Source organism: Epinephelus moara, chromosome 10, assembly GCF_006386435.1.
Source record: "Epinephelus moara isolate mb chromosome 10, YSFRI_EMoa_1.0, whole genome shotgun sequence".
Lineage (NCBI taxonomy): Eukaryota > Metazoa > Chordata > Actinopteri > Perciformes > Serranidae > Epinephelus > Epinephelus moara.
This window is the reverse complement of record NC_065515.1, coordinates 38,854,478-38,879,323: the sequence shown is the minus strand read 5'-3', so window position 1 is coordinate 38,879,323 and position 24,846 is coordinate 38,854,478. Positions and strand designations below refer to the sequence as shown.

Below are 24,846 nucleotides of genomic sequence, written 5' to 3'. Positions count from 1 at the left end.
TAGCATCACATGGCTAACATTACCTGTCAACTGGTTAAACAACGGAGTTGAGACGTTGCGATGTTGGGCTGAGGTTGTTGAGACAATTTAACAGCTAGGTGCCATACTTTAGCTTCTGCTGCTGCCCTGTTAGCTCATGCCAACCAGGCAGATGTTGAACTGACCATTCACCAAGAGGAGAGTGGCTCTGGAGATGGCAGCAACAGAGAGTTCACAGATCCAGTGGGGAGCTGAGACTCTCAGGAATCATACTCCCCCCGATGCAAAAAGGATTGAATGTAGGTATGGTTTGACTGGAGATGTTTGGGTACTGCATTCATTTCATCTGCATTTGTTAAGGTTTCCTTAAAGTTGCAGACATGGACGACGGATGTAGCATAATTCAAGTAAGATACAACCGTAGGAGACAACGAAGACATTTAAATAATAGTGGAACGCAACGTATCGGTAATATAGTGAAAAGAATTTTCCGTCCACACGTTGGAATGCATAACATGGCCTCATAGATGGCCGTCATCTACAATGTTACGTCCATTTAAACGTACATTATTATGGCCACCTCCACTGTCACTTTGTTTGTTGTGTGAAACTTTTGACTCTGCCCTTTAGTGCCATCTATTGGCTGTATCTGTGCCATCATAAAGGATGGAAGTATGAGGGCAGTGACATTTACAACGTATGAAATTGATTTATCTATTTTCATATGTAAAGGGAGTATACAATCTGAGTGCTACAAGAGCATAATATGTCATCTACTGGAAAGAAACATTGTCACTAAACATAATCCAGGTAGCAATTATGGCATAACAATTTAATATTGTATAGTCGTTATTGTTAAGGGGCATGGTTTGTAAATATAAGCTTCTCATGTGTCTGTAAGAGAGGAACAGAACAAAAATAGGCCAACATATGACACATGTTTCTTAACACATCAAGAAAGGTTACTTCTCTCTGGTGTGCTGTTATCAGCTGCTCTAACAATAAACCTCAAATTTAGGGGGAAGAAACTGGACAGCAATATCCACAAGGTTTTAATCTATGACGTTAATTTCACGTAAATTCATCCTCATTAAATCCCTAATGTTCTATTGAGAACTTTGCGGGCACTATGAGTCATTAGGCATGCTGACAGAGGACTGACCAGGGACCGCTAAACACTGTTGCAGAGCATATGTTGAGTCATCAGCCAGCCAGCAGATCTCTTGATAGCTGGGTAAACTCTGCATGCGTTTGGCAGAAATTCCAGATTTTTTAAATGTTGTAGTTCAAAAGCTGTACATTAATGTTTTGTTTTCTCCCCTAAAGTCTCTATAATAACCAGTTTCATAGTGATTTGAAGATCCAGTGTGTAGGATTGAGGGGAAGATATTGGTAGAAATGGAATATATTATTCATAAGTATGTTTTCATTAGTATATAATCACCTGATACTGATAACTGTGTTTTGTAGAGTTCAGAATGTTAAGAATAAGTCGATTATCTACATATGGAGCACCTTTTATTCCCCAGAGTTTCTACAATAACCCAGAACAGACAAATCAAACACTGCCTCTAGTAGGGCCGTTTGCTTTTTTGCGTTGGCCACCATAGTTCTCCTACACACTTGGCACACAAGACAAGTTTCAATTGGTTGCAATCTGCAACCTTACCTCTAGATGCCACTAAATCCCACACACTAGATCTGTTTAGCTCGGTTTCTGTCTCTGTCTCTCTTACTGTAAAATATACAGTAAAAAGGGGAGTATAATATATATCATATAAAATACTTATTTTCAGTCTTCCCTGTCTGCCTCCCGCTTTTTTAGAACTTAGTGTCGTCCACCATCTTCTCTAAAGCTCATCTCCCAGTTTCTCAGACAACACTTCAGCTCACAGGTGATGACTCACATTTAACAACTGTAATGAAAGATCAGTTTCCTTGCAGCTTTTCATGGAGGGGAGGGGAGGAGAGGAGAGGGGAGGGGAGGAGAGGAGAGGAGAGGAGAGGAGAGGAGAGGAGAGGAGAGGAGAGGAGAGGAGAGGAGAGGAGAGGAGAGGAGAAACAAAGACCTTCTCCTTCCTTAACAGACAAGAATAGTGTTGAATAAAAGATGAATAAATGATAATCTCTTCTTATCCATCGTTCCTGTCACACACTGATCAATAAATTATTGATGTAGACACTCCATATGGTTACCCTATCCATGTGAACGACTGAACAATTGCATGAGAATCAGGCCTCAACACCTGTTCGCTGCATTTATTCATGTAAAGCTCCACCTGTTGCTGAGTCTGTTCACATGTGGATTGTTTGAGCTGCACGTGCGTGAGTATGATTACTCACACAGACACTTACGTGAGATTAGACATTTTTTCCTTTAAAGGTACAAAAACAAAGCATAAAGAAAAACAATTTAAATCAGCTTACCGAGGGTAAGAGGAGGAGAAGGAGGGCGAGGATCAGCGGGCTGATGTTAGCAGCAGACATTTTGTGTTTCTCAGTGAGGAGCTTCCTTTAAACATCGAGCTCAGACAGCCGGACAGACGAACACGTCAGCGTCAGCTCACCTTGGGATCTGAGAAACACAAGAGTGTGGGACATTGAGACAGGACATCCACATTTGTCTACATTATCAAGACATTTACATTAGAGTACAGAGTATTTTACATATAAGCTCTCTCTAAGTGGCTGTAATGCTGACTGTGTATATATCTCTGTAGGGTAAATCCAAAGAGGAGAGCACTTAGGGACATTTTAACAATACAAATTGTTTAGAAAATCTCCATTTGGATCTGGATCTGGGTCTGCCCTAAAGTGATACTTGTAATCAATTCCTTATTTAATCTATTTAGATTAGAGTGGTCGTTCATGATAATTTAGTGGAAGAAAGACAGAGAGAAAGCTCTGTCTTTAGTCTGTCTGTGTGTCTGTCTGTGCTCAGTACTATCAGGTTCTAACTGAATCTTTGTGGTTTGGAGTTTCACTTCAATATTTCTATTTATTCATTTATTTATTTTTAATTATTATCTATTTTAGCATTTACTGATGGTTTTAAGTCATATCGGACTTAAGTTACTTCTGGTGCAAACCAACATTTCTTGCTGCATTGTTTTCCCACCAGCAAACCCCAGAAGGCTTTTATTGTGAAGAAAGTATAGGAAATGCAATGTGCTGGTGTCTGAGAGATAGTAGAACTTAAATCTGGGGCAGGCAGAAATCTGAAAAAGGCCTTAAAAACTTAAAAAAAAAGTAGAATTTGAAAATACACCATCCTCTTGCAGCTCTCTTTTTTCGGTCCTACAACCATGAACATATTCATGCGCTTCATACATTAACCCGGTGTTTCCCATAAATTGATTTTCTATTCTTATTTCACTGTGGAGTTGCACACAACGCATTCGCTCAGCTCTCTCTCTCTCTCTCTTTTAATCAGACCACAAAAGAGAAAAGAATTAGGTAACCACCCCACCATCCATCCATCTCACTCTCTGTCACTGTGGACCGCTGCCCCAGCAAGAGAGCAGGCAGCAGATCAGGGGACAAACCTTCAGTCAGTGGCTGCACCAGTGGTGGCGCTGGGGTTTTTGCTAGCTGAATCTGAGTTGCTACAGCCACTGTCTGAAGGTACGTGCCCATAAAGTTCTTTGAACAACTCCCTCTCTCTGAAATGAGCTGTGATTGGCCAGTGTCTCCTGTCATGGGCTAGATTTTCAAGAGGAGTCAAGAGGAGGTGCAAGTCTACTGTTTTCTCAGACCAGTTGAATTACAATATGCTAAAGATTATGGGATTTTTGCCCAACTGCCTATAGTAGCTTTAAGCAGTGTTGTTCTTCAATATTACTTACGTAATCAACACAACAAGATAGACATAGCCGGCACAATTTCATCAATGAATCAGTTTCATATAGGGAAGAAACAGAAGTAACCACAGTGAGCTGTTGGATGAAGCGGGTGACAGACAGCACCCCTCCAACCAGTCATCAAGGTAAACAGCTCATTTCACCTCATCATGCTTTGCTGTGAAAAAACACTCACACCGTGCCAGAATAGCTTGAATGGTCTTGGTTGCTCAGTGCCAGTATAAGAGACAACATTACTCTGGACAATCCTCTGAATGTCTTATTTTAATCACAGAAAATATTTAGAAATGTTTTTTTCATTAGGTACGTGCATTGAATCATGAGAAGAAAAACTGAAAATGTTAACAAAACATGCCCTATCTCACAGTGTTTGGAAATTCCTTTCAGAATTCCTGGATCAACACCAAAAACTATTGCCTTGGTGCTCAGCCCTAAGCCTATATTTCCCATCAAATTTAATAGAAATTTATTGAGAAAGTTTTTCGAGATACCCTGCTAAATATCCATTAGTCAGGCAATGATCTCAACTAAGTTTGCTTTGTTAATTGACAGCTTTTATAATCATTTAAGTAATTTTGCAGGCAAACACACCACATTCCAGATTGTCACATGTGAGGATTTGCTGCTTCTCATCGTTCTTCTTGATCGTAACCTCAGTATCTTTGCATGTGGACTTTTGGTTGGATTTTGAGACATCAGCTTGAATTTTTAAGGTAATCATTAAAAACTTGTGATATTTTCCCCACTATTTTCTGACACTGTATATACCAAACAACTGATAAAATAATCCCAAAAATCATCTGCAGATTAATCGATAATGAAAATATTAGACTGTTGTCACTGTGACATTTCCACTCTTTGACTAGCATACCCAAGAATTGTGCTGCTTTGAATTTGTACTGAAATGCAGTTTGAAAACATTAATGCCTTTCAATTAATTTTCACTCACAACAACTGCAGGCAGCTATCACAAAGACAATGTCAGCCTATCCAGTGATTGGCTTTTTAAGTGAACACAAGCATGTCAAGTAGCGTGTCTGTAATGAGCCCATGTGCTTGTATCTGTGTGTTCTCATGGATGCAGCCTGACTCTGAAGGCCCGGAGGGTTCGCATGAGTAAAGCCAAGTAGCAGGACTGAGCAGTCGGGCCTCATCCCACAGGGAGAGCTTGGCAGCTTTGCATTCCTACTTCACCAAAACCCTGCCAGCAGCAAGCCCCTCCTCCTGCCGTTGTCAGGAGCAACAGCTGAGAGAGCTGCTGAGTTTGGATCAGAACTGAACCACGTGGACCTGGAGCCTCCTTCTGCTTCGTCTTCTGCTCTACTGTAAATAGATTCCCTTGGATTTCATAATGTACTTAAGTTTTTAAATGATATGCACACTGAACCTTCATGAAAAAGAAACTCAACCCAGATTTCAGTTTGTCTTTCACTAAAAACACAAACATTTCTACATGCCAACTGAGCACATTAGATTTGAGACCTGCAAGCTGAATATTAATGCATTACAGCCCCACACAAACAGTACCTTCATTCATATTTTTGCTAGACTGAGTCACATAAGTACACACACGCAACAGAAAAATAACAGAACGAGACAAAACATGAATGGGAGTGTGCAGCTTTGCCAAGGCCACCATAATGGCTGTTGATACTCTTCCATAGAAAAGCTTTCATGGTAAGTGCTCGAGCACAAACTGCCATTAATTCATTTCTGAGGAAATTTAAAAAAAAAAACTCATGTTACAAATCACCACAACACTGATTGTAACACCCTGCCACAATGGGAGTTGCCTCAGTGTGTGTGTGTGTGTGTGTGTGTGTGTGTGTGTGAGAGAGAGAGAGAGAGAGAGAGAGAGAGAGAGAGAGAGAGAGAGAGAGAGAGAGAGAGTGCTTATACAGCTACCTCTGTGAAAAGCACTTTGAGTTTAGACCTTGAGAGTGAGGACATTTATGGAAAGTCAATGGCCTGTTTGAGGTTTCAGGCATGGGTTTTGAGGTTCAGGTTAGAATTGGGTTTGGGGTGGAGTAAGGGTTAGGGCAGGGGCTGGGGAATGCATTATATTAATGAATGTCCACACAAGTATGGAAGTACAGGGTTGTGCGTGTGTGTGTGTGTGTGTGTGTGTGTTTAGAGAAAGAAAAGAGAAACAAGCAGAAAGCTAAAGTAGTCTAGCACTGTCCATTAAATTGGAACGCAAGGCTCTTTGGAAAGAACCCATCCTACATGGTAACAATATGCTACACCAGTGGGAAAAACTAAAACGTCCAAACGATAAAATCAACAGTAATTTTTAAATAATTCCTGTGAATTCAAACAGCCTTTTCCTCCAGAACTGATAGCCCACACACTTACTGTATGATCGAACCCTTAATGCACAGTCACATTAGCCCTCCATTCAGACCAACTGCCACACACTTTGCCTCAAAACAGGATGTGATGTCAGTGTCCAATGTGGGTGATAAAATAAACACTGAGCAGCATGACTGCAAGAGCAACACTGCAGTTTGTAGACTAGGAGTGTCAAAAGGGTCATGGCACAATACTAGAGTCATGACTAGTCCATTTTCCACTTTTCCATCTGTTTGTCCACAGTGCATCAGTGTCTCTACCAGACGAACGTGCAAATCTGCAGCTCAGAGATAAACAAAGATGAATAAAGATGGAGAATGCCAAGAGAACACACTGAAGCAGAACACTGGGCCTAAGGAATATTTTAAAAAATAAACGCATACACAAACTATCTTTGAATAAAAGAGGGAAACTACAGTACGAATTAAATGACAAACTATCTGACCAAAGAATAAATAAACAAGATTACACAGGACTGATGTTTGATGCTCAAACCCAGTCATCAGTGATGCCGGTTTCACTTGAAGTGAATGTGAGATGGAACATTTGCAGAGATTGATGCTAGGGTGACCAAACTCCAACGTCTCTCACACTCAACCACCTGTGTGCAAATCCTTCACATGCAGTATACTGCATCATCCCCTGTTGTTGGTTCACAGGCTCATAGTGACACAGAGTAATGCAGAAGATGCATCTGACTGGAGTACTATTTAAGCCATAAGCTAAAAGAAAAAAGTGCGTATGACAAATACAGTATGTGATTGTTTGGCTCCCACATTTTTATTTTATTTTTCTGAAGTAGCAAATCACTTTAAAATAATCTTAATCTTGCTCATATTTCTAACCAATCCAAGGTCCCAGGCGCCCAGACCTCTTAAGGCCCACAAGTATAAGGCTTGCTGCACATCAATTGATTTTGGTAATTTAATCAAAGGGAGAGCTTCTAACACAACTTCAGTACAATATCAACAAAGGTCTTGCTTTATGTGGCCCAGTTTTGTTAAAATCTGTCTTTAGACTAGTCTCTTACACAGACACCGGTGACGGTGATGCTGGTTGACTCTGTCGTCTGTGGACATTCCCATAGGAAAGTTGTAATAGAATTAGCCCTGGCTCCCAGCGGCAGTGATGTGATTGGAAACAAATCCATGTACTTCTGTACTCCCTCGACCAACGGCTGATTAGCTTTGCCTTACACCCGCTTCACCGGAATTGCTGTTCCCCGAATTGTTGTCCGTAGTACAACAGAAAAGGAAGTGTTCAGTGCATCGCAAGAAGAGATTAAAATGGATATGGTTTCATTTGATTCAGCTGTATTGCAGAGCTGCAATGTCCACAAGATTGGAGAAATTAAGGATTTACAGCGACGTAGACTCAAACTTAGACTCCCATTCCGAAGTAAGGGAGGCTGGTCACGCGAGACTATATTTAGACCTGTATTATTTTCATTTATATTGTGCTCACGTGGTGAATATTCCTTAAGTTGTGTTTAGTCAGTCACAATTATATCAGGCACAACCACAACAAGCAGAGCTCAGCAAAACTTCTATAGAGTGAAAAGCACAATGATAAATAAATACAAGTGGCTGCATCGCAAATAGTATCCAAATCCAACTCTTCTTTCATTTTTAATCATATTCTAATACCACTAGTAAGTTCCTAGATTTTTTTGTTTGTTTGTTAAAGGAGCTATATGTAAGAAATCTAAAGCAAATAGTCGTCAGATCATCCTAATATGTCACAGAGACTAAGGAATAATGTTAATATAACATACTGATCTCATCGACAACAATAGTACAGCCAGAATATTCGCATTTAAAAAAAAATTACGGTCTGCAAATCATGTTTATGTTTTGAATTTGTGTTTTGGCCTGTTGCGCCACCCACCGCCGTCTACCAGTCACGCAGTCAGTAGAGTCTCAGCATCAGTTACAGTTACGACTGAGCTACAATGGCTGACGGTGCGACTAAACCCAAACGACCTCGTTATGATTCCCAAAAACGCCAAGACAAAACTCGAGGCAAAGCGAGGGTCTATATAGGAGATGCTTTTGAACGGTGGAGACGGTTGAAAGCGGAGAAGAATTTGAAATCGGATGTCGAAGTGGCTACTCTTCTCCTCGACAGGTAAGCTTTAGCCAAAGTTGGCTAACTAGCATCATAGCTAGACGGGGATGGACATTTCGAATACTTTCAACTGTTATTCATTTTCGATCATACATTGTAGCCCATGTGCAGGTGGGTCATCGACCCCACTGATGTTTTTGAGAAACAAACGTTAGCAGCATGGCAAGCAGCATTAGCAGTGTCCCGGTACATAGCATTAGCAGCCGGCTCCTCCTCAGATGTATCCCGGTAGCAGCGGCAGAGAAGCCGGACATGCTCGAACGGCCCGCTGGAAAACCGAAGATCAAGGTTGCTGTCTTATGACATCTACAGCTAAAATTGTCTTTCTCATTGGGTACAACCCTATGAGGAAATAAAGCATAGTCCACAAGTGTGGTTACAACCAACTGGAAACGGTCATCATACACCTAATACATAACACAATATCATTTTCCACATAGTCCACACTATAATAATATACACTATAATAATATACGGGGATATACATGATGGATTCACAAGTGTATGTATGTTTTTTAAAAAACTTCAGGGAGTGTGTGTGTGTGTGTGTGTGTGTGTGTGTGTGTGCTAGTACAGCAGCTGCTCAGGACTCTCCTCCCCGAGCTGTAATCAGTAGCTTAATGAGTCTCAGTGGCTTTCATGTTCAACACTGTCAGCCTGAGTGTGTGTAATGTTTGATGCTCCGTCTGAGGAGCACACACATAATTAAAGAAACACACATGCACACACAAGCATGTTCACTCTGTGAACTAAACATACACACACTTTACACATTGGTCTTTACTTTAGCATTATGACAGCACCAGTAAATACTCGGTGTAAAGTTGCACCCAAGAGGGTGGAAGCTAAATGAAGGAGGAAATGAAAAGTGAAAAAAAAAGAGCAAAGGCTGTTGGAGGGGTATGTGTTAAGAGAAACGATTCCTCTCGGGAGAAAAGGAATTATTTCTCTCTGGAATAAGCAGGAAAAGAGAAGCGAGGGTTTCTTAATGATCACTCACCTATAACGCTGCCACACTGACAGGAGTGAAGCTTTGAAAGCTGTGATGAGACACATCATTAGAGAGAGACAGAAAGAAAGAGATGGAGGGAGAGAGAAGAGAAAGAGAGAGCCACCTTCATGTTTGTTTTGTGGAGGGACACTGGGAGCAGTTTTGTCCCTCAGGATGTTCTAGTCAGGCTTTGACAGCTGTTGTGGCCTGGAGCATAAAGGCATGCACCAGCTTATCCCCCTCTGCTCACAAACAGACCCTCGACCCCAAACTCTTCTTCTCTTTCTGCCTCCCATCTACACATCAACACTGACGGCCTCTCTTTTCAGAAAAATGATCAAAACAGAACAAATCATTTCATGTGCCGTTTCAACAATCATCATCTAATGTGTTAATCCAGCACTGGACTGTCTAATTCCCAGCGAATATCACAGTAAGTCACTCATGTCTCCGGCTCTATATTTAGCCCAAGGAATTATGGGAGGAATTAATATACACAGACATGACTTAGTCTTCATTATTTGGGGGAGGGAGAGGGAGGTACACTTATTACAGAGAGACGGAGAGAGAGAGAGTGGGAGGAAAAGAAATAGAGAAAGTATGAAAACTGCCCTGGTTTCTCGCTCCCATTATGTCCCGTTTTTCTCCCACAATTCACTGGGGTGTTGCGTAGTCACGAGACTGAGAAAAAGACACTAATAAAGGAATAGTTTAAAAAAATCAAATGAAATAAATCATAATAAAGGAATAGTCAAACTAACGTCACACATTATCCTGTGCCGCGCTGAAGGTTCTGGCCGGGCTTGGTTATAATTGTCGGTCAGGAAAATGTGGCCCGGGCAGTATGAGGATTGTTAACGTGCGACCATGTAGAGACAGAATTGACATGCAGTTGGGGTCGGGTGAATCGGATTTCTTGTGAAAAAATCAGAGATTCTTTTTTTAGGCCATATTGCCCAGCCCTAACTTCCTGCTTTATGTGGTCTCCCACCTTATCTGCCCCATTCTCATTTGTCCGACCTGTGTCTAATCACCCTGCTCTCCTTGTCCATTTAATTTGTGTGTTCCCCTCTCCCCTCCGCAGTTTTTCTTTCCTGTTTCAATGAGAGCTCCAGCTATATCCTATGTTTTCATAGTGTTAGTCAGATCGTTCTTCAGTGTCCTACATTTCAACCTTTGCCTTGCATTTGTGGATAATTTGGCCTAATTTTTGGACTGCTTCCCTATACCAAACCCTGCTTTGAGTAAAGATTTTTTTCTCAAATCACTCTGCATCAAGTCTTACAATTGAGTCCGTTTGTCTTCTGGTGCCAACGCTTTTGATAAAACCAAGTAACAAAGTCATGGTCTTGAACTTGTGTCAGAGCCTGATAGGCACAGTGAATCTGGTAAAGTTTGATGTTCTTGGTCATGTTGATTAGGGGCGTAACAATACATGTATCTGTGTTGAAATGTTTGGTATGAGGCTTTCTGTTAGGTATGCATTACAAACCAAATGATACATTGACCTATCCCATAAAATAAAAAATAAAACATTAATATAATGTTCTCAGTGTTACTGTGCTCAACAAGGCAGCCCACAGAACGAAACAGGCAACATGCTGTCTGCCCTGCTTATCCCCCAAACCAAACATTCTACTCCAGTGAGACACACTGGGAGGCAGCTATGCTAAGCTAGCTCTTTACAAGATGGTTTGTAGCGCCATTATAATAGACGATAGTTTGATAACCTACAAGTCTGGTGTTTGGAGCCACTTTGGTTTCCCTGTGAATTATGAAGACAATGGCGATATATACATATATATATATATATATATATATATATATATACTATATATATCCTTTATTTAACCAGGTAAAAACTCATTGAGATTTAAAACCTCTTTTCCAAGAGTGACCTGGCCAAGACGACAGTACAAAAGCAAAATGGTTACACCAAACACACAAGACACAAATAAAATACGATCACACACTACAGGAAAACCAGAGTGGGATTACATGATCACACAGTGCAATCACAAGATCCAATTGAACTTAATTCTCTGTCTTTTATAATTGTCTTGAATTCCCCCAGAGTTACAAGATGTGTCAGTTTCAAGACCTTCTGCACATCGTTCCAGGTAGACGGGGCAGAAAATTTAAAAGCCTTTTTGCCCAGTTCAGTTCTGACTCTCGGGACCTGTATGATGTCCTGAGAACGCAGGCCAAATCGGCTGAGGTTTCTACACATGTGTAAACACAAATATGTAGGCAGAAGTCCAAGAACAGATTTATAAATAAAAGTCAGCCAGTGAGAGAGTCTACGAACATACAAAGGTGGACAATGTGCGATGGCGTATAAGTAACAGTGATGTACACGATAGCTGCAACCAGTAACAAAACGCAAAGCACAGTGGTATACAGTATCCAATTTCTTTAAAAACTGATCAGGAGCATTCATAAAAAGCAGGTCTCCATAGTCCAACAAGGGTAAAAAAGTTGTGGTGATCAAATGTTTTCTGACTTGCAATGAAAAACATGATTTATTTCTAAAAAAGAAACCCAATTTCAATTTCAGCTTAGAAAGCGAGAGGGTGAAGGATAAAAAAAATAATTAAAAATTTAAAAAAAAACCAACAGTACGTGACATTGGCTACCCAACAACAGCAGATATGTCGACTTCACTCCGGCCAGTCAGTGGAACTAGACAAAAACAAGGAGCAACACAAACGACAAGCTAACGTTATCCCCACAGTATTTAGGCAGACATTCCTAACTGATGCAAACATTTACATTTACAGCCACAAACATGACACCCTGCTCTGTAGTGGTAAACGCAAGCTTTATGAACATGTTTAATGAAACTGAGGCCCGTTATAACATTCCTTCACAAACCCTTTTCTGACAGACCATAATAAATCATCATGTTAGTTTTGATACAACTATGATTCTATATTAGATGGTGCTTAGAAGACACCCCAGAAGATCGGTCACTCAGGCATAGCTCCATCTAAGCCCTGATGAAGACCGTGTGTTGATCGAAACATGTTGGCTGATTTTAAGCCTGTTTTTATTGTTCCATAATGAACTAGCCCTGTGATTAAAGCTTTTATATATTTTTGAAGAGTGCCTTGGATGTATCCTTTTTTTTTCTATAGCTCCATCAGTGTTCACAGTCAAAAGAGATCATATGCCATGATGGTGGGTTTCATATATAAATACACTGAATTAACATAAAATAAATTTAATTTTTAAAAAATTTAAAAATCGACAAAATTTCTGTTGCATTTCTACTTGACTGCAAATTTTGTGAACTGTTACACCTCTGATGTGGAAGATTGATGATGTTCTGATAACTTTATTGGGGATTATATGATGGCGTTATGCATTTTTGATTATTAGAATATTAAACAATTAATCAGGATTCCATTTAGGATTATTCTAAACTATATACTGTGAGATTTGTTTACTGGCATCCAGTGCAGCGATGTAAATGTGTGTGTTGGGTTAGTATTACTGAGGCAACCAAGTCTCCCAGAGGAAGTTTTTCCATACTAGTAATTTGCTGCAGCAATTATGTTCTAATAGAGATATGATGTTGTGTGGAAATAAGTTTGATTACAACATTACGAGGAAACACTGCTAAGTAATGTATCTGCCAGGGACGTCGGTGGCTTAGTGGTGGAGCAGGTGCCCCATGTATAGGGCTGTTCGGCTCGGGTTCGGCTCCAGCCTGTGGCCCTTTGCTGCATGTCACTCCTTCTCTCTCTCCCCCTTTCACACTTGACTGTCCTGTCAATTGAAGGCAAAAATGCCCTAAAAAATCTCTTTAACAAAAAAAAAGTAATGTATCTGCCAAGTCACAAAATGTTGAATCTTAATACCTGCTAAACATTTAGTGGCAACAAATATATGTTGTTGTCCAACAGTATCAGTTCATAGCTATGGAAGCATAAAGACAAACTTTTTATAGTTATGGTTGGGCAATAACTAAAGATCAACCATGATAAAGATCATGGTTGTTGGTTTAATGGTGAAAAAGCAAGTAGTGATTTAAGCTTTCTTTATGAACCATTGACCAAAATTATGATTTTTTCCCTAACCTTAAGGAGACAGTTTACCCAAAAATCAAATATACATTTTTTGCTTTTTACCTTTAGTGCTATTTATCAATCTAGATATTTTAGTGTGAGTTGCAGAGTGTTGGAGATATCAGCTGTAGAGATGTCTGCCTTCTCTCCAATATAATAGAACTAGATGGCACTCAGGCTTGGGGTGCTCAAAGCACACAAAAAAGGTTTCTACATTAAAGAGCTTATGACAAGGACTGTGAATTATCATGAGTAACCGGGTCATGATCTCTGGAAAGAGACAAATGTTGACAAATCTTTTGTCATATAGTTCCATTATATAGGAGGGAAGACAGACATCTCTACGGCTGATATCTCCAACATTCTGTAACAGACACTAAAAATATCTAGATTGATAAATAACACTACAAATAAGAACAAATATGTATTTTGGATTTGGGGTGAACTGTCCCTTTAACCAAAGTGCTTTTGTTGCCAACAGACCTAACCAAAGATAGGCCTCAGGGTGTGAACCATTCTGATGGGGCTTAGTGGCGCTCATTATGAATAGAAGTTTACAAAATTTGGAACAAAACCATTTCATCATGTCGCTACAGGATAGAACATGAAGTCAGAAATGGAGCAGGTTAAGAAGTAACTTTGCTCTCAGTGAGATGCACCTGCCCTACAAACCTTTAAATAAACCTTAAGTCAATGTTTTCATACTTTGTGAGAATGTTGGATTTAATCTCATAAGCAAGCTTTAACTAAAGTCTTACTAACAGGCTGAATGGCCTTGGAAATTTGAACATGGTAAAACAGTCACTTTAGTATTTCCATTTTGCAAGACTTCTTGCTTTAACGTCAATAAATTTCTTCTCATGATTGTTTTTTTTTTCTTTCTTCTTTCCTGAATATTTTCCCTTATTTCTATCTTCATTTCACTCTTCTTCCTCTCCTTGTTTCTGTCCTGTTGTTTCCTTCCAACTCCCCTTCCTTTTATTGTAGCTTCCTCATGTTCTTTCTTCTGTCCTTCATTCCCTTCTTTGACTGATCAGAAATCTCCAAAACTGGACACAGTAAGTTTTACAATTTTACTTTGAATATATTTTAATGCTAACACTTGTTTTGTTTTACCTGCCTGTGATATTAACATTCAGTATCATTCAGTCATATATTTTGCTATTTGCTGTATGGTTGAGTTTGTCCCACTCCCATCCACCCTGTTGATGCCCATTTGCAATAGCTGTGCTCTCACAAAATGACTGTACATCACATACCACATGGCAGGTGGCAGACCGATAAAGTTGGAGAAGAAAGTCCAACATATCGAATCTAGACAGTTGTGAAAACTTGATTTATTTTCATCAAGGGGACACAAACACTTCAGTGGGATAATAATGTTGTTCTCTTGATGCAGAGGCAGACAACTGTTTGCTAACATGTCAACAAATAAGCAGGCAGGCAAGTGGTGTTTGTGTTTCTTTCAGTTTTCTTTCTTTTTGAAGTTTTTTGCACATAATGGCCAAATATTGACTTATGCAGATTCAAGTGTAAATTTAAATGTAGGACTTTAACTCTGCATGGTATTTGTGTTTTTAGGAAAGTACTTCTTTTGGTGCTGCAGTTTACTAATGCATGGTGACAAAAACAGGCGTTAGTGTTGGACAGAGGAGCCTGTATCACATGCAGAGCAGGTATGACACAGAAAAGGAGCAGAAGCAGGTTGTTGTGACAGAGCTGTGTAGCTAAAGATGCCTCAGTCTCAGTCCTGTGACTGCTCTGGTACCCAACATGACCCAGTGAGCAATGAGACAGTGTTGTCTCCTGCATGGCTGCACCACGCTGCTAAACACCAGCACCAACTGACCGAATGATCTCTTTAGAGCCAACTAACTGCTGTGGATTCAGACTGCTGTAGGCTACAAGTCAAAGATCAAGTGTAACACGGTTAACTTTTCATGACTCGCTATAGAAAGCTGGATTGTAATGTTAATATATGCAAAAACATGTCCTTTTGTTTTGGTTTAAACATTTAGCAAGAGACACCTGATGAAAAATGCCCTTTTCCCTGGTAGAGCTCATTTCTGCTACACCAGGCCATGATCCTGTCCATTGCCACTTAGCAACCGCACTGACCAGCTTTACTGTTGCTCTGGATGTGGATAAAACTTTGACCTCCCATCAACATGTCTGGTCAGGTCGGCGACAAGAGAGAAAGCATTATTTTTAAAAGGTTAGCTTTGTCGTTACTGATAACTGAAGCTCCATAGTAGTATACAGGTTACTAGGTTTCTGTTACATTCATCTGACAGTCACAGCGCCCTATTTTTATAAAACTGGTGCAGATGCACATGATGGCTATTGGCAGCACTGACAGTCCTGACCCAGTGAGGTGCAAAGGGAAAGAAAGGATGAATGCATTATTAGTGGAGGGAAATGATGACCTCACAGATATAGTATAAAATGACCTTGACCTCCTTACTCTGTATTACATGGTGGTGGTACGTAATGTGTTAAAATTTTGTGCTGTAATATTTGCATGATTGGTTCAGTTTAGGCACCAAAACTAGTCTGTTACGTTTCTAAATAATTATAATAATAATAGTACCTGGTCAGGTTTGGTAAAAGATAATGGTTTTAGTTAAAGGTCCAGTGTCTAGGATGTGCATCTATTGGCAGAAATGGAATATAATATTCATAGCTATGTTTTTATAAGTGTATAATCACCTGAAAGTTAGAATTGTGTGAGTCGTTTCTCTTTCATGTTGTTCCTACAGTAGCCCAGAGTGAACAAACCACAAAGTGGTTCTATATAGGGTCAGTCACATTTTCATGTTTTCACATTTGTCACTATAGTTCTCCTACTCACTTGGTACATGGGAGAAGTTTCAGTTACCTCACGGCTAGCTAACACAAAATCCTACACACTTTAATTTTAAAATAAGAACACTTGTTACAAACATCATGTACGTTAAATTGTCATAAGAAAACGTAAATTCTTCATGTATTGTCACTAAGTACGTAAAGTATGCAAGCATGTAAAGTCAAAATAGTACTACCTGGACTTTTGGTTTCACCATGGACATGAACAGCAGTCTCCTGGGTGAAAGTCCTGTGTTTGTTTGTTTGCCCATGCACCATGTGGATCTCCTCCATCTTTGCTCTTTATACTACCTATGGAGTCACAACAGTTTTTTGACCAGGGAATTAATGTGTCCACCATAACAAGGGATCCTAATTAACTTTATTGTCATTGTGTCTGTGGTGCCAGCACATAAATGACACATTATGGCCCGGCACCAAGTAATTCAGTGAAAAGAGGTCATAGTCAAATCTAAATACAATGCAGTCATTATTAATGTTAAAAAATGACACCTGTGTTTTTCTTGCTATGACAGAAATGAGCAAAGAGACTGAAGACAAATTGAAAGGTCACCTCCATGAAGCACTGTGATGTCCCACAACACTACAAGTCTATACAAACCCTAAAATATTATATTCGTCACTCCAAACATGCGTAACCTGACTTTATGTTTTAGGAGACACAGACATTTCCATGTATTATGATAGGCCCATCTGTGCCAAGAGACAGTTGGTGTTTACTTAAGCAGTAAAGGAGGGTAGGCTTAGTATATTAATGTTTCTATGCAAACAATAATGCCACAACCGAAAATGTGAGATGTGATTGCATGCACAGTAAGCAATAGAAAAATACTTTAATTCTGAATTTTTGGATCATCTGGCTGCTAATGTTTCTTGCTTCTTCTGCTTGGACCTCTTTGTAGTGACGTCACCACATGCCCAGATTTCAGCAATTAACTTTGGGATTCAGTGTTATAATATTTTATGTTATATGATGCTATGGTATGATATAGAAAAAAATCCATATTGTATGAAACCAAATTTTCACCTTAAGGTGTTTTTCATTGGCTATGAGAAGGAGATTACAAATATTCCAAAAATACTAAATATGAATTTTGGGAAAATGTGTGTAAAATGATGCACCCAACCCATAAGTAAACATATGGAATAAAATCCAGCATTACTCATTATAATGTGCCGATTTTTTTTTGCATCAGCATCCATAACTGTATCTCTGATGTGGCTAAATGACACTCAGCTCATGCGTGATACTGGGTGTGTTACAAGGTTGCCGTGCTGAGACTGGGCCCAACGCCTAATGTCCTTTCCTCCCTCACTTTCTCCCTCCTCTGCTGCTCAGGCCAGCCAACACAACAAGGCTAATTGGGCCATTTAAATGTCAGCATCACAGAGATCCGAGAGACAAGAAAAGCTTCTCCCTGATACTTGTACACTTATGCTGCAAATGTTTTGTCAGAGCAGCAACATCATAATGCAGCATTGTGGACGTGTTTCTCTCCCATAAGTCAAGTAAGTCTAAACAGGATTCTGCGGTTTGTTGAGCCAGATGTGAACTGTAAATTTAAACAAAAAACTGCAAACACAGAGTTGACTTTTAGGATAAACCCGCTCAGATATTCAAACATGTTCTCACAGATATTCAGTGGAAGCACTGATCTCATCACTGGTCTTTTACAAAACTACACATATAGCACCTGTTTGGCCTTGAATCAGGATTCAGGGTGGATGTGCCACTCATTCATCACTCTTTATGAATGAGGCTGCAGCTGAGCATTCAGAAATGTAAACAAATAGCTCAACATGAGCCTGGTTTTTATCAATCAATCTGCAGCAATCAAACCAGAGATATGGGCTACCAAAAAAAACATGCAGCAATAGGTAAACACACACCTTTACACGTTTTGTTTTTGGCCAGACATGAACATTAAACATTAAGTAGTGAGAGGAGCCCATCTCTGTCCAACAGGGCAGATAAAGAAAGAATAAGGTTGGCTGAGATCGGAAGGCTTTTCACGGCTCTTTAAAACCTCTAAACCGTCCAAGCACAAGCAGCAGACAAGAGAAAGCACCAATTGTGATTCAGTGACAGTAGGATGCATTACAAGGTCACTCACAGCTTTCACCCGAAAGCCTGTATTTCATAGATCTTGCAGGAGCCCAAATACTACATCCTTGAATACATGAAACAAAGGTGTGATGTCGACATTATTGCTGCACGGTTGATTTCCTGCAAAAGCTATGATGTTACAGGCCTCCCGTGTGTGGATTAGGTGCTGTTAATGCATGTATTATTGTTATTATAAATGGCACATAGACATAAATTAAATTGGTGTCTCAATAAAAGCATGATGCATTGACTTTAATATAATTTGTGCGCCTTCTTTACTCTTCATCATATTCTAGTAACCGCCAAAACAGACTTAAGGAAGGCTGAGCCTCCTCATGCATATGGACAGATGCGTAGGCTACCTGCTTATCAGTATGTTACAGAGCATGTTGTGGGTATCAATGGGCTGTTTTTCTATAATGTTCCCATACAATACATGTCTCATCCTCGATGCTTGTGGGTTTGCAGTAATATTGCAAACTGCGCGCTGTGAGGAGCCGCTGAAGGGAAGGACCCGACCGACACATGCCGCAAGATCCCGGCAAGCTCCCATCCTCCTCCCAGACATCCTTCAAGACACGTTCAGGGCTGAAACGTGATGTTTGATTCGAGATAACACAATTCTAATTCATACATTTTTGCAGAATCTTACCATTGTATCGGTCTTCTCCAAATGTAACTCCCCTGCTCTGTGAATCCTCCGGGCCGATGAAAGGCTGCGCACTCCGCAGGGGACAAATCAACTCAAACGGGGCTGCGAAGGTACAAGACTCCCCGGTGGCTCCAGGCAACACAACTTCCACCCGAATGGCAGTTTGGATAAAATGTTGCGGACTTCTTACCAGGACAACGATGTGACGTGTTTCTTTGGCAGGAAGATCGAGGGATGAATTCACCTTTCCTCGCTGAGGGTTGAATGATCACTGGAGATATTTCGAGCAATTCTGCTGCCCTGCGGATGGCTGCTCGCTTTGCCCTCCACAGAAGAATGCACCGCGCATTTCAACTAGGCTTCTCTCTCTCTCTCTCTCTCTCTCTCTCTCTCCTTCTCTCTCTCTCCCTCTGAAACACACAAACATTCACACACACATGCGCGCGAGGAAGCACAAATCTAATTTTGTATGATAGAAGTGAGACATAAATGGGTTATGTTAAATAATCCAGTCACAGCAGATTCAACACAGAAGATGATATGGATGGGATGTGGAGAAACATGCAGTGTGTGTGTGTGTGTGTGTGTGTGTGTGTGTGTGTGCGTGTGCGTGCGTGCGTGGCCCTAAGGTCATTTTAACAGGTCACCAGATTCAGAGCAGAGATCAGGACCACGGACAGCGACCATCATCATTTTATTCACTCACATAAATAAAAAAAATATGACAGTGTGATAGTAACGTGGGCTTCTGTGCTCATAAATAACATCAAAATCAATATATTTAATCCAGTCCTCTCTGACATCTGTGCAGGATTCGGCAAACCTTGACAGAGCCTGGGTTGGGTGAAAAGCCTGCTGTCAAAGAAAGGGGTAAAATGTGATAAATTGTACAAATGGTGATAATAAAGGCACAGTGACAGTCTTACCTGAAAGGTGTTAATTGTGTTGCATTCAGTTGCAAATACGAAAAGAGACAGTTGTGTAAAGAATTTTAAAAAAGGGAGCTTGAGAGAGAAGTTCAAACCCTATATAGTTCCACGCCTCCGCACAGCTGGCCAATGGCTGTGTGAAGTGGGAGTGATTGTCGGTTTCAGAAAATTGTGAAATTTGTGGAGTGCAACAGATGGATGACGACACGTGTTGACTTTGGTAAATAGTAGCTCTACAATTCACCAGCCAGTCATGGTACTATGTGAATGCCTTAAAATTTATAATGGACTCACAAGTCTGAAAACAAGATTGTATTCCTCTCCTTGAAATGATCCAGATAAATGTTATCACACAGTTTGCAGGGGCCTTCAAGGCCTCACTATGCTTAAAACAAAGTGCCTGGAGAATCATCTGATGGCAACTGACCCCTTTTTTGGGAGGGCAAATGGAGGCATCCAACAATTGATGTAACTTTGTAAAACAAACAAACCCTTTACTTTTGGCAACACTGGGTAAAAATCCCATAATGAACTTTGAGCATATCATAATTCAAGTAGTCTGAGAGAAAACTAGTCTGTAGTAATTCTGCGCCTCCTCTTGGCTCTGTTTTCAGCATTTAGAAAATCTAGCCTGTGACAGGAGACTGGCCAATCACAGGTCATTTCAGAGGGAGGGGGTTCCTATTGGCTGCTCTACAAATGCAGATGCTTGTATGCATCCCTTCAGTAAGAGCCTGATTCAGTCCTGTGGAAAAAGTTGCTATTCCAGCACTGGCAACAACTGCCTACACTGCAAAGCAACCCAAAAAAGGAAAACAGACGTATCTAAAAGAGTCTGACAATAAACAGAGTAAAAGGCATGTCAATATTTTTAAAGTGCTTCAGAGTTGGAGAAAAATTGTTGCTAATAGTTTAGCCTTCTGCTAACCAGAATCCAAGGCTCATAGCTGCAGCTTAATGTTCTCATTGATTTTGTTAATGTTAGCTAGAGCTTCATTAGACCCAAGCGGCAACTATTGAGGCTGAAATATGAGGCCAATGTGAGATGCCAAAAACTGGTTCCTTGAACGTCCACTTGAGGCTGGCTCCAAAACAGAGTCAGTCCCCATAGACCCCCATGTTAAAATGTCCAACTTTACAGCAGAAATAAACATGTTTACAGCCTGGTACAAAAAATGTTATTTGTTCTATATAGTTAATGTCAACATTCATGACAACTGTGACAACTACTACATTTGATCAAGTCCCAAAGATACACCCATTTAAGGGCAGGGCTACCACAGCTCCAATCTCTCACCCAAATACGATGGCAACAGCCAAAATGCCGAACTTCTAAGTCTTAGACCCCACACTGCCACTAGCCACCAGCCCGCTGTGACACCCAGAACTGGGGGGTTTACACCAACCAAATTCAAGCCACTACAGCCGCGAACTGAAGGTCCGTCTACTGAGCTGCAGCCTGCTCTCCTCCCAGCAAAGCAGTTCACAGTGGTGGGGAGGGAGACAGAGGGACTGCAGTGTGGCTAGCTAGCTAATCCTTGTCTCCTTTGTGGTCTGATAAACAGAGAAGGAGAACAGGGCAAGGAGGGGCTAAGCAAATGTGCTGTGCGCCACTATAAACTAATGTATGGTAAACACTGGGTTTGTGTATGAAGTTACTTACGTCAGAGAGGGAAGAGCTGCAGGAGGAGGGTGTGTATTCAAATTCTGCAGTTTTTTTTTTCCTTTTCTAAATTTCTGCCTACGCCAGCTTTAAAGCAGTGATGTGATGGCCAGGTGTGAAGAGATGTGACAGTGAACTGAGTTTAAACTTCTCTCTCAAGCTCTCTTTTTTATTCTTACCACATAACAACATGAATTCCTTTGAGGACAGACTGTCTGAAAGTGTGCACCATTATCCCCATTTGTATACTTTATTTTGTCGCAACAATAAACAGTGCACGCTCCAGCTCTTGGAGAGGGATCAAGGAGGCAGTGGGATGCAGCCAGGAGGCGGCTATTATGGCATGCTTTTCGCTTCGCCTTTGAGTTTGGCTATTTCGGAAAAAGCATTTTGCCTTTAACATGTTGTGCAACCTAGTTTTTTTAAGCTTACAACACTCTTTGCACAGTGCTCCCCACCACCATCACCAAAACACCAAATGAGGAAAGATTAGAGATACGGTGTCCACCCCTCCAATAGAGTTCTGTGGAAAATCTACTGACATGTAACTGTGAAGAACACCCAACTGCAGCATAACACTAAATGCTCCTTTTTGCTTTAATTTATCACGTTTGTACATCACAACCAATGAACAATCCAGTCTGAAGAAATACATTATACTATTAACAGTTGTGATAATGCCTGAACAGAGGAGGAGGGGGAGGGAGAGGAGGCCTTTAGAAGACTGGCTCTAAAAATATATTCTCTTTATCTTACTCACTTGCTCTCTGTGATTGATGTAAAACTCTGTTTATCTGCAGGAGAATGAAAAACAAGCAGAAATGTCAATCCTTTGGGAAGAGAAACTAAACACACATCCCACTGGAAATAAAAAATGCAATTATAATAACTCAGTGGTCAGTGGTACAGGGTACAGATTAGTTACTTCTCTCTGGGAAAAAATTATTCATTTTCTTCTTTGTAAAAGCACGTATTCTCAGTGCCCTGTGTTCTGCTAGAAGACGGAAGGAAAGAGGTGGCACAGTTGCAGCAGGGTTATTAAAGTAGGAGGTGTGCTATTATAGCCATCTGCACTGTAAGAAAAAATGGCAGAGTGTGGTCTATATTTGATGTGCAGCACATTTGGCTCGAGAAGAAATGTCACAAAGTGCATCAGTTGAAACTTCTTTTGTTGACATCCAATTTTCCTAAGAAGATCTTCTCCAGCACCAAAAATCTAGCACGTATCTGATTTCTCTTTTCCATCTAACCCTCGTGCTGGAAGTCAGTGTATTTCATTCTACTTGTATTCCCCATCCTGCCGTCATCCAGCCCTCCCACACAGTGTGTAGTGGTGACTCAGGCACCTCAAGTCTGCCTTCATCTTCCACCCCAAGCTGCAGAGAGGAGAACAAATCCTTTTTTCACTTTCCTTCATTCTCAGATCACTACATGTCTCAGAAATAGCACACACACATGTATGTACTAACACACACACACACACACACACATACACACTTCGGCCACTCTGAGGGAATCGTGATCAGGATTTGAGTGGTTCGCTTGACGCAGTGACATCATCACTAATTGATCCTCTTTTGAATTCTGACAGTGGAATAATATGCTGCTGTATGGGGTTGCCATAGCAACTGGCCCATTTCAATGCAAGGGGATGTGAAGTGCTGCTGGAAGCTGGGGGGTAATTGGGGATGTTGGGGTGGGAATGGGGGGTTGGTGGGCGAGGATGTGAAGAATGGGGGGTTGTGAGCTGCCTGAAAGGAAAGAAAGAGTTAAGAGAAAGAAAACAGCCTCAATGCATTGAGAACATTGGGACGAGAACACCTGTCAAGCACACAGAACTGAGAATGACAAAAAACCCTCAAACTCAATCCATCAAAGCATGAAGTGCTGAGGGGCGGAGTTCCAATTTGCACAAGAAAACAAATCCATTTACAATTCATAATCATGCTGACAGTGGAATTAGAGAGCCTGAGCTATTGAGATTTGGATCAATCTCAAGGGTTGCCTCAACTGCAAGCTATTGACCTGGTACCTCTGCACAGATCCATAGTTCACAGATCTTTCAACAGCAGAGCTGAAAGGAGAAAAAAACACCTTGAGTGCCTGATTGATTGACATGTGGCGCTTGTGAGCTGCAAACCAAACCCTCTAAATCAACAGTCAGTGTTATATCAACAGAGGAACTTAAACCAACACAGTCTCCATGTCCTGAAGCCTGTAACCCCGCCGTAGGAAACGCTGGCAGATTTACATCTTTAGGGAGGTATTTAGTAGCTTATCATATTATAACACGGCTACCCAAAGGCTGAAAAATGCAAAATAATTCAATTTCCTACAGCAAAAATGCACACGAGTGCTATTCATAGATCTAAACTCCTCTTCCACTCTTTGTCTTCAGCTCAGCTATTTCAAGCTCAATTTAATTTGTTTCCTTTAAGCTGGTCAGACACTGTAGGTTTTCATTAATCTGTGCAGTAACTCACACTACATGTTTTAATTGCCCTTTCTGCATGGCCAAAACATTTAACCTCCACAAACATGTTTGAGAGAAAGGCAGCATTAGGTTGTACATTTTAAGTTTGAATGTAAAGCATACAGAAAACAGGATCATAAACCCCATATCTGTCTGTTTTGCAGTGAAGTTCAGTTGCATTCAAATCACAAAGCAGTCTCAATCAAGACTACAGTTCATCATCAGCTTAGTTTATTATGCCACTTGCTAAGTATCGGACAAAGTCAAATTTGACCAAAGGGGGTCACCAAACAGACCAAATCAATGTAACATTATGTTATCACCTCCCATTAGACAACTGGCAATTCAATTTTAATTGCAGAGATATGTTAAATAAACAAACTAATTTATTTCTGTTGTCAAGGTAGTTGGATCTATCTGTTGTTTCTTCTGTGTTTATTTTATGTACTATAATTCTCTGCTAGTGTCTTTGATAAACCAAATTTACCGGCACAGAAGCTAAGCAATGCATTGCTATGGACAGGGGCCACCTGAAAGACCCACCAAAACAATCAATATCAGTGTAAGTGTACGCTATATTTGAAATTTTCCTTCCACTTCACCTTAACACACTTACCAATCGAGGCAATGGCAGAACAGCAACTCCCGTGTGCTGCTTGGTAAAATTACTGTTCTTGTCAGTGGGGCTTTGAAACAATGGCTCCACCTCCTGGTCAGAAAAGGCTGTCTAATGGCAAGGTAAAGTGGTGAAAATATTCTAAATATAGCATACCCTACA

At 40.6% G+C, this 24,846-nt stretch overlaps 1 protein-coding gene across 2 annotated transcripts in view; it reads right to left on the bottom strand.

Moving 5' to 3' along the window:
• Positions 1-19,340, bottom strand: part of adcyap1r1b (adenylate cyclase activating polypeptide 1b (pituitary) receptor type I) — a 46,576-nt gene extending 27,236 nt beyond the window's left edge. For both annotated transcript variants that reach the window (XM_050055089.1, XM_050055091.1), the window contains exons 1-2: positions 19,004-19,340; positions 2,407-2,554 (exon numbers count right to left, since the gene is read on the bottom strand). In XM_050055089.1, coding sequence (XP_049911046.1) covers positions 2,407-2,466 — 60 coding nt within the window. In that variant the 5' untranslated portion in view covers positions 2,467-2,554; positions 19,004-19,340. The remainder of the gene's footprint in view (positions 1-2,406; positions 2,555-19,003) is intronic.
• Between the last annotated feature and the right edge of the window lie 5,506 nt (positions 19,341-24,846).